Raw genomic sequence first — 14,404 nt, 5'->3', positions numbered from 1 at the left:
CATCTTATCTAGATGGGGATTCACCCACTGTATATGCAATGGCATTTCTGCGACGAATGGCTGCAACTCTCTACCATGTTGTTGTAGGAAGGACATGCTGACAGTTCCATCCAAGCTCTTAAATGAGCTCTGATTCTGTATTTTCTCAAATGTCTGCAGAGACATAAGTCTAACTTTAGTCAATTTGCTTTGTGATTATCGTGGGTGTAGTTTGTAGATGTTTAACCTTTTTGAATCTCTCTCTTTTTTAGAGTATTTCAAATTTGAAGAATGAATTGACATGGTGATTTATCCGTTCCATACATGACTCATATCATTGCATACAGATTCTCCACTAGGGAAGAGCTTATTAGTTAAGCACTGTGCATGATCTTTGTTCTAGAAATTCTCCAGCCCGTTTTACATTTCAGAAGTGCAATAGATCATCCTTTCAGACACAACGAAAAGCACTGACATTTTCTGCTAACTTTTGATTAAAAACCATTAACCATTTGATTAATAACAGTGTAGTTGGGTATAATCATTTGCAATCCACGCATGTTATGAGCTGCAGAAGAACATTCATGCACAGAACCCTTTTGATGATGTTCAAAAATGGAGAGAGTCCTGTGGGACTGTTTAGATACTACTGTGAATAGACATGCTAATACTATACTATACTATTAATAAGAGCCTGAAGCTGGAGGGGCTGGAAATAAACAAATCCAGCTGTGTGTTATGAGTGAAAGCAACGCGGAGCAATGGAGAAAATCGCCGGGTGTTTCCCTTGGAGACCATGGATTTAATACAGAGTTCATCTCGGTGTACTGCATGTTAAAATAGATGGAAGTTGAAAGGCTTGTATGGTTATAGTACAGCTACATGCTTGGAATAGTGGTTCTGTTACAATTGGATATATCCTGCCAAGTATGGAAGGGCTGTGTGCCCACTTCCCATGACAATAACCTTGGCACCTGCTAGTCAACTGATTTATAAATATGGCACCTGCCAGTGCCAACCGTCTTCTTTACTATGTGCCAAGACAGTTTGGCACCGACAGTTTTATTATTATACAGTTGGCAAAAGGTAATACAGAATTTGAGAAAGACCCAAACCTGTCCCGTATAATCGATTTGTTACCTAGCTACCGGTTTTATAATGGGGCTAGAACAGCCTCATGTGAGTCATCCCTCCTCTCCTCTTGTCATCTGTCAGGGAGAAGCCAGGCCACCGGGCTCCAGACCTGTTCCCGCAGCAGGACGTGGGCGAGCACTTGGCCCTGGGCAGCACCGAGTCCCTGTCCAACGGCAACAAGGCTGACCTGCAGGCTGCCAAGCGCCTGGCCAAACGCCTGTTCAACCTGGATGGCTTCAGGAAGTCTGATGTGGCCAGGCACCTCAGCAAGAAGTGAGTTTACTGGAATACTACAGTGTGTGTGTGTGTGTGTGTGTGTGTGTACGCAGTGGTGTGAAAATACTTTAAAATAAAATTTAATTGGTCACATATTTAGCAGATGTTATTGCGGGTGGAGCAAAATGCTTGTGTTCCTAGCTCTTAACAGGGCAGTAGTATCTAACAATACACACACCTAAAAGAATGGAATTAAGAAATATGTAACTATTAGGACGAGTAATGTCGGAGTGCTGCTGACTGAAATACAGTAGAATAGAAGTGGGGCTAAAAAGTATTTAGTCAGCCACCAACTGCAAGTTCTCCCACTTAAAAAGATGAGAGGCCTGTCATTTTCATCATAGGTACACTTCAACTATGACAGACAAAATGAGAAAAATATCCAGAAAATCACATTGTAGGATTTTTAATGAATTTATTTGCTAATTATGGTGGAACATAAGTATTTGTTCGCCTACAAACAAGCAAGATTTCTGGCTCTCACAGACCTGTAACTTCTTCTTTAAGAGGCTCCTCTGTCCTCTCTCCTCTGTCCTGTATTAATGGCACCTGTTTGAACATGTTATCAGTATAAAAGACACCTGTCCACAACCTCACAGTCACACTCCAAACTCCACTATGGCCAAGACCAAAGAGCTGTCAAAGGACACCAGAAACAAAATTGTAGACCTGCACCAGGCCGGGAAGACTGCATCTGCAATAGGTAAGCAGCTTGGTTTGAAGAAATCAACTGTGGGAGCAATTATTAGGAAATGGAAGACATACAAGACCACTGATAATCTCCCTCGATCTGGGGCTCCACGCAAGATCTCACCCCGTGGGGTCAAAATGATCACAAGAACGGTGAGCAAAAATCCCAGAACCACACGGGGGGACCTAGTGAATGACCTGCAGAGAGCTGGGACCAAAGTAACAAAGCCTACCATCAGTAACACACTACGCCGCCAGGGACTCAAATCCTGCAGTGCCAGACGTGTCGCCCTGCTTAAGCCAGTACATGTCCAGGCCCGTCTGAAGTTTGCTAGAGAGCATTTAGATGATCCAGAAGAAGATTGGGAGAATGTCAGATGAAACCAAAATATAACTTTTTGGTAAACTCAACTGGTCGTGTTTGGAGGACAAAGAATGCTGAATTGCATCCAAAGAACACCATACCTACTGTGAAGCATGGGGGTGGAAACATCATGTTTTGGAGCTGTTTTTCTGCAAAGGGACCAGGACGACTGATCCGTGTAAAGGAAAGAATGAATGGGGCCATGTATCGTGAGATTTTGAGTGAAAACCTCCTTCCATCAGCAAGGGCATTGAAGATGAAACGTGGCTGGGTCTTTCAGCATGACAATGATCCCAAACACGCCGCCAGGGCAACGAAGGAGTGGCTTCGTAAGAAGCATTTCAAGGTCCTGGAGTGGCCTAGCCAGTCTCCAGATCAATACACTTTCAATATAAAATACATGAAAACAAGACTAACTACGCAAAATATTTTGTTGTGCAAGAGATTTTGTTGTTGGCAGACTGCATCGGAGCAGGATTCTATTTACGACTCGAGGCCCTACTCTACAGACTGGTGCGCCATAACCAATCAGAGCTGCAGTAAGGCCTGTAGGCAAATCACTCATTTCCATATATGGATTTGTGTCATTCACTGTGAACTGGATTGCATGTAGCCTTGTGTGCACATTTAGTCTTATTCTCTGTAATAATGGAATGGGAATAATAATGCATTTTATAAAGTGGTTTCTTGCATCAAACAAGATGACAAAATGTTTAGTCACCTCCTTGTCTGAAGGACAAGTGGATAAACCGGTTAATGTCAATGTAGGCCGACATTGAACACCACATATTGGCTGCTACTGTAGACTGAATGATGAAACAACTATTTCCATATTAAAATGTTATGTGATACATTTTCTCCATAGTTTTTTAAATGGTAGGCCACAGTAGCCTACTTGGCCGCTGTTAAACAGTAAATTAAAGCAGGTACAGTCTGTGTTCACAGTAAACGCACGCCGGAAGTTGCACAGACGTTTCACAAGGTTCAAGTTTGCGCTCAGCAGACCTGAAATTTGCTCCGTGCTGAAAAATATTAGCGGGAACACTTGCTTGACATCAAAAAGTACTCGGTACATTTCGAATGCTTAGCAGGACAGAAAATTGGTCTAATTCACGCACTTATCAAGAGAACAACCCGGGTCATCCCTACTGCCTCTGATATGGCGGACTCACTAAACACACATGCGTCATTTGCAAATTGTTGGTGTGTCCCCCTGACTATCGATAAATAAATAAAAACAAGAATTCTGCCGTCTGGTTTGCTTAGGAATTTGAAATTATTTACTTTTGATACAGAAGTATATTTAAAACCAAATACTTTTACTCAAGTACTATTTTACTGGGTGACTTTCACTTGAGTAATTTTCTAATAAGTTATCTTTTTATTTATTTTACTCAAGTATGACAATTGGGTACCTTTTCCACCATTTTGTGTGTGTGTGTGTGTGTGTGTGTGTGTGTGTGTGTGTGTGTGTGTGTGTGTTGCTTAATACAATATATACAGTTGAAGTCGGAAGTTTACATACACTGAGGTTGAAGTCATTAAAACTCGTTTTTCAACCACTCCACAAATTTCTTGTTAACAAACTATAGTTTTGGCAAGTCGGTTAGGACATCTACTTTGTGCATAACACAAGTAGTTTTTCCAACTATTGTTTACAGACAGATTATTTCACTTATGATTCACTGTATCACAATTCCAGTGGGTGAGAGGTTTACATACAATAAGTTGACTGTGCCTTTTTAAACAGCTTGGAAAATTCCAGAAAATGATGTCATGGCTTCTAATGATTCTATGGCTTCATGGCTTCTAATTTACATAATTTGAGTCAATTGGATGTGTACCTGTGGATGTATTTCAAGGCCTACCTTCAAACACAGTGCCTCTTTGCTTGACATCATGTAAAAATCAAAAGAAACCAGCAAAGACCTCTTAACATTGTAGACCTCCAAGTCTGGTTCATCCTTGGGACTCATTTCCAAACACCTGAAGGTACCATGTTCATCTGTACAAACAATAGTACGCAAGTATAACACCATGGGACCATGCAGCTGTCATACCGCTCAGGAAGGAGACGCGTTCTGTCTCCTAGAGATGAACGTACTTTGGTGAGAAAATCAATCGCAGAACAATAGCAAAGGACCTTGTGAAGATGCTGGAGGAAACAGGTACAAAAGTATCTATATCCACAGTAAAACTAATCCTATATCGACAACCTTTAAAGGCCACTCAGCACGGAAGAAGCCAATGCCTCAAAACTGCCATAAAATAATCAGACAACGGTTTGCAACTGCACATGGGGACAAAGAGCGTACTTTTTGGAGAAATGTCCTCTGGTCTGATGAAACAATAATGGAACTGTTTGGCCATAATGACCATCGTTATGTTTGGAGGAAAGGGGGAGGCTTGTAAGCCGAAGAACCCCATCCCAACTGTGAAGCACGGGGGTGGCAGCATCATGTTGTAGGGGTGCTTTGCTGCAGGAGGGACTGATGCACTTCACAAAATAGATGGCATCATGAGGATGGAAAATTATGTGGATATATTGAAGCAACATCTCAAGACATCAGTCAGGAAGTTGAAGCTTGGTCGCAAATGGGTCTTCCAAATGGACAATGACCCCAAGCATACTTCCAAAGTTGTGGCAAAATGGCTTAAGGACAACAAAGTCAAGGTATTGGAGTGGCCATTACAAAGCCCTGACCTCAATCCCATAGAAAATGTGTGGGCAGAACTGAAATTGTGTGCGAGCAAGGAGGCCTACAAACCTGACTCGGTTACACCAGCTCTGTCAGGAGGAATGGGCCAAAATTCACCCAACTTATTGTGGGAAGCTTGTGGAAGGCTACCTGAAATGTTTGACCCAAGTAAAAAAGTGTAAAGGCAAGCTTCCAAATACTAATTGAGTGTATGTAAACTTCTGACCGACTGGGAATGTGATGAAAGAAATAAAAGCTATGATAAATAATTCTCTATTCTGACATTTCACATCATTAAAATTAAGTGGTGATCCTAACTGACCTAAGACCGGGATTTTTTTTGTAGGATTAAATGTCAGGAATTGTGAAAAACGGTGTTAAAATGTATTTGGCTAAGGTGTATGTAAACTTCCGACTTCAACTGTAGTTACAGTAAAATACTTTTGATATCTTTGGTTTGACCGGTCTAATTGTCTGTATCTTGTCATTCTGCAGTAATGAGTTTAGTCGGATGGTGGCAGAGGAATATCTCAGTTACTTCAACTTCTCAGGCCTTACTATTGACCAGGCAATACGGTGAGATCTTTCAGTGGAAATGGTCAGAATATGTAGCATAATGTCCAAGTGATTTATTTATTTGTTCTTTCATTGAATAGTGAACACTCACAATGCTATATGTGTTCCACAGAGCCTTCCTGAGGGAGTTTGCCCTCATGGGAGAGACACAAGAGAGGGAGCGAGTGCTGGCCCACTTCTCTAGGAGATATCTACAATGCAACCCAAATGCAATACCTTCTGAAGGTTAGACCGGTTGAATGTGTGTGTGTGCGCACGCACGTGTAAATGTATTTTTGTGTGTGTATATATGTGTACATATGTCCACACACTATTTTGTTCAAGTTGTTACAGTTTTAAGGTTATTAAAGAACACATATTATCCATATACTGTGTGCCACTGTGGGGCACTCTTACGCTGATATTGCATTAGAACACACTGAAACATCTCTCGCTCTTTCTCCCTGTTCCAGACAGTGTCCACACTCTGACCTGTGCCCTGATGCTGCTCAATACAGACCTGCATGGCCACGTGAGTAACTGTGGGTGAGCCAGGGGCTAGAGAGCTGTGGAGGGACTGTTGGTAAAGAGTTGGAAGTTTTCTGGTTGAAAATATAGACCATTGGCTTGAGCAGGAAGACCACTGGGCCCTGGTTATAGCTTATAGATATGTAACCTATACGCTATAAAACATCAACACAGACCTAAAGTTGTCCTTCGAGGGGTCCTTAAGCAGACAATGTGAGTAAAGGTGATTATTTTTTCCTTCCTCAGAATATTGGCAAAAAGATGTCCATTCTGCAGTTCATCAGCAACTTGGAAGGACTAAATGATGGAAAAGATTTTCCTAGAGAACTGCTCAAGGTCTGTTGAATTAGTTAAAATATACAGTAGAAACTAATATAGCTAGATGTGTGGAACCAGGCGCGTGTGCGCACACACACACTTGCACACACACACACACACGTGCACACACACACGTGCACACAGTGGGATCCTTGGTTTAGCTGCAGGACCTCAATTTGACCACATGATCTCTTGATATCCATGATCTGGTTTCAGTCAGTCTGTTGAGAACTTTGTTTTTTCTCCCCCCCGATTTGTTGGTTGACATCAGAGTAACTTACGCCACTGACTGGCAAGCCTGCTCAGACGATATCGAGAGCTGCATGGCCTGAAAGCTGTCAGAGACGTAATGTTTCTCACCCTCCGATGTGTTCTTTTACGTACGAGATCCAGCATTACGTAGTTTCTCCCTGTTGTAGTGGAAAGGGCTTTCTGTCTATTATAAAGGATTTTAATGTGATCTGTTGACCACCTCTGAGCTGTTGTTAACAGCACCATGTTGTGAAGATCCGAGAGAGCGAGTCAACATGTTCTACCTTCCACCCTCTCACTCTCTGCCTCGCTCCTGTGAGCAGCATCACCTCCTACTCCCTCGTTTTCATCTCCCTCCCTCCCTCCCTCCTTCCTGTGTTTTTCAGTTTCTCTTACTCATTCTGTTACAAATCATATCACCGCATGGCAGAACATTTTCCATCTGCCTGCTTCTGTTCTTCCCTCGTTTCTCCATTTCATGTATGAAGTATATATTTTTCTCTCTCCCTAATGGCCCCTTTGCTCGCTGTCTGTGATATGTGTTGCGTTCCTACCTTTCTTTTCCACCTACCTCTGTGGGAGCTCATCCCAGCTGCCCACAGAGATGACCAAGCTTTGTTACTCCTTAGAGTCTCTGTTAACTATTCCTATCACAGCTGAGATATCACAATGATGAAATATTAGGGAAGGCTCAGCAATCCACCTTCTGTTTGTCTGTTCTATTGGTGCAGAGAGAGGAGGCTGCTACAGTACATTAGTCAATGGGGCAGGGCTCATATGGTAAATTACTGGTGACGGGTGAGAGGGAGGACAGGCCTCTCAGTAAATGGGAATTCGGCTGTCACATGGTGCCGCCTGCTGTGATGAGCGTTTTGTCACGGTATTATCAGACAGGCGTTACAAATCACTCTGTCTTTCTCACTCGCTGCTTCCTCCCTTTCTCTGTCTCTCTTTCTTCCATATTATTCTCCATATCCTCTCTTTTCATAACCTTGTCAGTATTTTGTGTACAGTGTGAGTGATGTTAATGTGTCTGTTGGGCGGCGATTATGCAGGGTATGCTAATGCAGACAGTGTGGTGTATGAAAATATATTCACTCACCACTAAGTTGCTCTGGATAAGAGTGTCTGCTAAATGACTCAAATGTAAAAAAAAAGAAGTGTAGATTTCCACTTTTTTCTCTGGGTGTCAAGGGCATAGTTCTCTGTTGCTGTGGCGCATATTAACACAACTCACTACAGTGGAGAGGTTCACTTTGCTTCCTACAATCAGCATGTCACACTGTTCAGTTACTGTCATAGGAAACATAAACAGTGAGTGTATTGACATAATGAGTCTGTGTTCATTGAGCTCACTTTGTGAATAGAGATTTATTTTATTTCACCTTTATTTAACCATGTAGGCCGGTTGAGAACATGTTCTCATTTACAACTGCGACCTGGCCAAGATGAAGCAAAGCAGTGCGACAAAAACAACAGAGTTACACATGGGATAAACAAACCTACAGTCAATAACACAATAGAAAAATCTGTATACAGTGTGTGCAAATGAAGTAAGGAGGTAAGGCAATAAATAGACCAATAGTGGCGAAGTAATTACAATTTAGCAATTCCCACTGGAGTGATATGTGAAGATGAGAATGTGCAAGTAGAAATACTGGTGTGCCAAAGAGCAGAAAAACAAAAACATATGGGGATGAGGTAGGTAGTTGGTTGGATGGGCTATTTACAGATGGGCTGTGTACAGCTGCAGCAATCAGTAAGCTGCTCTGACAGCTGACAGGTGGCCAAAGAAGGTGTTGGCTTTGGGGATGACCAGAGAAATATACCTGCTGGAGCATGTGCTACAGGTGGGTGTTGCTATGGTGACCAGTGAGCTGAGAAAAGGCGGAGCTTTACCTAGCAAAGACTTAGATGACCTGGAGCCAGTGGATTTGGCAACGCATATGTAGCTAGGACCTGCCAACGGGAGTATACAGGTCGCAGTGGTGGGTACTATATGGGGCTTTGGTGACAAAGCGGATAGCACTGTGATAGACTACATCCAATTTGCTGAGTAGAGTGTTGGAGGCTATTTTGTAAATTACATTGCCCAAGTCAAAGATCGGTAGGATAGTCAGTTTTACAAGGGTATGTTTGGCAGCATGAGTGAAGGAGGCTTTCTAGATTTAACTTTTGAGATGCTTAATGTGAGTCTGGAAGGAGAGTTTACAGTCTAACCAGACACCTAGGTATTTGTAGTTGTCCACATATTCTAAGTCCGAACCGTCCAAAGTAGTGATGCTAGTCGGGCAGTTATCGGTTGAAGAGCATGCATTTCGTTTAACTAGCATTTTAAGAGCAGTCGGAGGCCACGGAAGGAGTGTTGTATGGCGTTGAAGCTCGTTTGGAGGTTTGTTAGCACAGTGTCCTAAGAAGGGCCAGATGTATACAGAATGGTGTTGTCTGCGTAGAGGTGGATCAAAGAATAACCCACAGGAAGAGCGACATCAATATATACAGAGAAAAGAGTCGGCCCGAGAATTGAACCCTATTGCACCCCCATAGAGACTGCCAGAGGTCCGGACAACAGGCCCTCCGATTTGACACACTAAACTCTGTCTGAGAAGTAGTTAGTGAACCAGGCGAGGCAGTCATTAGAGAAACCAAGGCTGTCGAGTCTGCCGATAAGAATACGGTGATTGACAGAGTGGAAAGCCTTGGCCAGGTTGATGAAGACAGCTGCACAGTACAGTGGATCATAGTGGGTCAATCAATTTCATTTTAAAATATGTCCCGACCCAATAGTGGGAAACAGAATATCCACTTCAATGGGATAGATTGATCAGATACATTTTAGGGCAGTTTATTTCAAATGAATCTGCCCAATCCCAAAACAACCACTGCCCCTACCTTGTATGCAGTTATATAGATCTGAAAAGATTGGATCGGTATAAGCAGTATGGCAATGGCTCCACCTTACCCTCTAGGCTAGGTATCCTATCCAAAGCTTTCAAGTCAATTTGATGCAGAGCGAAATGAAAACTGTGTACGGATAAGAAGTAAAGCCCTGTCAACATGATTTAGTCCTTTGTGTTTTAGCTCCCGTCATCCTCTGATAAGACCGCTTCTCCTTTTCATTTGGGGCTGGATGGAATAGCACCTCTGTATGCATGTCAACCCCCTACCATCCCAGTCGGCTGACCAGACTGTGAGAGATCTTTTTCTGACAGGCTACCTTCCAGAGGATTCTTTTCCTCAGTGACCTGGAAATGTTAGCTCTCAATCAGGAGTTCTGATTATTTTGTGTGTGTGTGTGTTGTGTGTTTCGCAAGGAGGTTCTGTTTAATGGTTTTACATTATGTTCTATACATTGCTCATCCCGAAGGTGATCATTTTCTGTCCTTTTTGTATAGCCTATATTTCAGCCCACAAAATAGTAGCATTATCTGGAAGGTAGATTTCTTCCAAAGACTATTAATTACTGTATTAGAAAGGCACCATTGTTTTCATACTTGTCCCTGGACTGCACATTCCTTTCTTTTACAATGTTAGACTGGTGGAAATGGAGTGTGAAAAAGACCTGCATTTTATTAAGAAAACAGTGATATGGAGGCAAATGATTGACACTAAAAGGAGGGAGGGATCTGAACAGAAACATGGACCGGGATTTGCTGCTCAGCCGGAGAGAAATGCGCATAGAGAGAGAGAGCGAGAGAGAGCAAGCTCTCTGTCCTCATCATCCGCTTTCTTTTGTCACTGTGATTCAGTCTGTTTTTTTCATCTGAAGCACACAGGGAAATAGAACAACAGTTATTGAAAAGAGGGAGATGAAAGGAGTGCGAAGCACAGATGCAATTTTCTCTCCCGACTCTCATAGAGGGCTTTTCGGAGGGAAATAAGAGATTGACGCATACGAAGGAGAAATAAGTGGATGTGTGAGAACCATTTACAAGTTTGAAGACAAACCAGTAAAGAGGAGAGGATCCAGGAACGGAGAGAACAAAGAGGGAGAGAGCGAGGGGACCTGTTCAGTCCCTCATCAAGCCAAAAGCCTTTCATTTATTAGAGAGCAACAGGGTAGTCTGTCTCCAGCATCTGTATCGTCAAGCCGTGGATACATGTTGTTAGTTCCAGTAGGATGTGCGGTGGCGTCAGTTTGAGGGTTCTCTTCGACAGCTTGCCTGTGAGTGAGTGGGTGGAGTCCTTTCCCTCCACCCGCTCGATCTGGTTTGGTGTGTGTTGGTAGTGTATGTATGTGTGGGTGAACTCCGTTGCTTGCTCATTGCTGTCTTATGGTTGCTATGATCGTCTAGTCATCATTCGGCCTCGTTAACTGGGTTGTTGTTTACGTGTTTTTTTTGTGTTTTTTTTTGTGACTCTCTTGTGTCATTAGTTGTTACGGAGTGTATGGTGGAGCTGTATGCATGTATGTATGTACCAGCTCTTGAATAGCATGTTGGCAACTGCTTGACATCCTTCCAAAAAGACTTACACCTTCATAGACTTGACGCAGAATGGTGCCACAGCAAGTGGCAGTTGCACACCACTGTTTCTCCATACATGCATAATGAATGCATATGGATCCATTATGCAGGAACTGAAGTCCCTTCGGAGGGCTTGAGGCCCATGTTAACCTCCATCAGTGGTTTCCTCAAACGTCCAGTGAAGCGCAATTCGTCAGACCGCAACCCCTGTTGTCAGTCACCAGTGACAGTGACTGTCTGCCTCTCTGAGAGTCACCTCTTTTGTCATTCTCTCGTTTTTTTACCTTTTAACTGAATCTCTACATTTTGGTGTTAAGCTTTGAAAGAGGCCATATACAGAATCTGTGGAGCCTTTGATCAACAGGAGAGATCCGGGATTATCTGGCTTTATCCATCCCTCCACCGTCTCTTCTCCTCTAGACTGCTCCTGTTGGTGCATTATCATGATTGGTGTAAACAGCATCCACTCTGATGGGCGGAATCGCTCCCGCTCTCTTTGCTCTGTGCGTGTTCGCCGGGACTTCCGAGTGATGGACCCCTTCCGCTACCCCCGCGCCCCTCGCTCTCGTTCCCTCAAACCCTTGTCCTTCCCTGACCTGCTGGGAAGGTCCCAGGATGGACAGAACCACCCACAGGCCCGCAAGAAGAAGGCACAGCTTGGAAAATGCAGGGTACATTTTGTGTGGTTTGCTTTGGTCGAAGCAGCAGGCTTGTGTTTCGATCAGTGTGACTAATATGATCAATGTGAACTGCTTTATTCAGGGCATCTAATGATTGTTGTCGCACAAGTAGCAGGATGACCAAGGGTCCCTCCACACTCATTAGACATTCCACACACACACACACACACAAACGTTTTTCATATGTGTGACGTTTGTTATGTCTTGTCTTTTTCTCTAGGCCTTGTACAACTCCATTAGAAACGAGAAGCTCCAGTGGACCATGTAAGTGATCTTTGCATAAGAAGGATGTTTTTGTTCTCATGAAAGTATGGGCATACAGTACCAGTCACACCTACTCTGTTCAGGGTTTTTCTTTTATTTGGACTCTTTTCTACATTGAAGAATAATAGTGAAGACATCAAAACTATGAAATAACACACATGGAATCATGTAGTAACCAAGAAAGCGTTAAACAAATCAAAATCTATTTTTAGATGATTCCATGTGTGTTATTTCAAAGTTTTGATTTCTTCACTATTGAATGAGTCGGTGTCCAAACTTTTGACTGTTACTGTACACGTATGTCTGACTTTATTTGTGCACTTGCCTTATTCAATTAACTGCTGTTAAGGTTTCCTGAATTCATATCGTAGTTGGATTCATTTTCTCAATGTCACAAAATGTGTTGGATTGAAAAAGTCTCTCAGCGTATAGATGTTTTGAATTGTAATTAGCCCCAAATCTACTTTGAAATCAGTCTACAAACAATTTCCCACCTACAGAATCAACTACCAACTGTGCCCCTGTAGCATTTGCCAGGCTGTGTGTGCACCAAGGGTTGCTATTCTGGACCTAGTCTTTTGTGATGCCCTGAGCCCCTAATTTAAGACATAAGCTCTCCAGATGTTGTTGCCATGGATACACGTCCCTACTTTCCTCTTTCGTAATTACAGGTCAATGTCTGACTCTGATTCTAAAGTGCAAACACATACAGCACACACAGTTTTAGGGGTTCAGTCAGCCTCTGAAGGAGAGCAGTGGGAGCAGCATCTTCTCTCACATTCCCTTTCACTCTGCACCACTCTGCTTTAATCTTCCCGGTCCCAACATCCCAACGCTCACCATGTGCCTCCCTCTCTATCCTCGTTTTTCTGCCTGTAGCCTCCCCTTTCTCCCCTGACCTCTTTCCTGCTCTGTATTTCACTTTTGCCCCCCTGTTTTTCTCCCTCTGAACCTCTCTTCTCCACTACTTGCTCTTGTGGATTCAGAGAGGTCAGCAGTTACTTAGCAACAGATGAGAGCTGTGATGTACAGTATGTGCTGACTGGTCGGTTCACTGTTCAGAATATACCTACATGTATTAGCAGCTGCAACACAAGTGGTTCGTTTCTGTCTTTTTTTGAAAAGATAAATTGATGCAATTTTGTAACACTTAAAATTTGACCTGCGGGTATAATTTATAACTTGTTTATAAGCATTTTATAAACCTTTGTCAAACAAAAAGGCCTATTGTGTTATCTTTATGCATTTAATATTGCAACTGGCTCAAATATAATTATATAAGACGTTATAAGTGGGTCACACATGCTTATGACAAGTCTTACAATGCATTATAACTGCATCATAATGCATGATACCTGCAGGCTATGGTTTTGAGGAGGTATGGTGAAAGAAAAATGGATAGAGAGCGGAGGTGAGCGACAGTTCCTTTAAGACACCGATCCCCCCCATGGGTCCTGGGATGTGTCACACCGAAGAGTGTTCGACTGAACCGCATGCACATGCATGTGTGGTTTGTGTTCATGTTTCTGGTTTGTGTCCACAGATGTGTGGCTTCTGTGACCGTGGATGATTTCATCTCAAAGATTGACGCGTGTGTGCGTGCGCCTTTATGTACACATCTGAGTGTGTCTCGCAGAGAGACGGAGGAGATGGACAGTACAGTCAGGACAGTGTGACGCAGCAGCACTCCCCCTCTGACTAACAGCAATTTCAAGCTCATACATTAATGAATGTTTATGGGAGCAGCTGCAAGGTTCCACTGGTGTACAGATCTGCATTCAGTCAGTGTCTTCAGTGGGCGGGGAGACACCATCCTCCCCAAATGTCAGTACTGTAGGATTCTCTCTTATAGCCTCATCGAACACTCGGACCCCTCAGTTCACGGGAAAAGGGCATCACAGTCAGTCAAAGAGATGCCAGGATACTGTTATCTAACAGACAGTGAGTCACTCACCACTCATACCGATCAGGATTGTTCCTCTTGCAGCAAAACCATTTTTTTATGTAAGAAATGAATTATAGATATCTGAATGATAAGTGAGTGGATGAGATGTTCGACATAGCGTTCATGCTTGTCAAAGTGAGTTCTGTCAGTGTTCAGGCGCAGGGTTTTTGAGCAGGGTTTCAGTTGTTAGAAACTTGGTGAACCTTTCTCTGTGATTGGCCAGTAAGATGCAACCAAGCTGCTCGGCGGGAGCA

At 43.1% G+C, this 14,404-nt stretch overlaps 1 protein-coding gene across 3 annotated transcripts in view; it reads left to right on the top strand.

Annotated features, from left to right (window-relative positions):
* LOC115135201 (uncharacterized) overlaps positions 1 to 14,404 on the top strand; it is a 44,121-nt gene that overhangs the window by 24,695 nt on the left and 5,022 nt on the right. For all 3 annotated transcript variants that reach the window (XM_029669632.2, XM_029669635.2, XM_029669634.2), the window contains exons 6-11: positions 1,195 to 1,386; positions 5,638 to 5,718; positions 5,831 to 5,943; positions 6,171 to 6,229; positions 6,472 to 6,561; positions 12,162 to 12,205. In XM_029669632.2, coding sequence (XP_029525492.1) covers positions 1,195 to 1,386; positions 5,638 to 5,718; positions 5,831 to 5,943; positions 6,171 to 6,229; positions 6,472 to 6,561; positions 12,162 to 12,205 — 579 coding nt within the window. The remainder of the gene's footprint in view (positions 1 to 1,194; positions 1,387 to 5,637; positions 5,719 to 5,830; positions 5,944 to 6,170; positions 6,230 to 6,471; positions 6,562 to 12,161; positions 12,206 to 14,404) is intronic.

The sequence above is a fragment of the Oncorhynchus nerka genome, linkage group LG10, assembly GCF_034236695.1.
Source record: "Oncorhynchus nerka isolate Pitt River linkage group LG10, Oner_Uvic_2.0, whole genome shotgun sequence".
In the NCBI taxonomy this organism is placed as follows: Eukaryota; Metazoa; Chordata; class Actinopteri; order Salmoniformes; family Salmonidae; genus Oncorhynchus; species Oncorhynchus nerka.
Note: the sequence above shows the minus strand (reverse complement) of the source record. Positions and strands in the feature narration are given on the sequence as shown.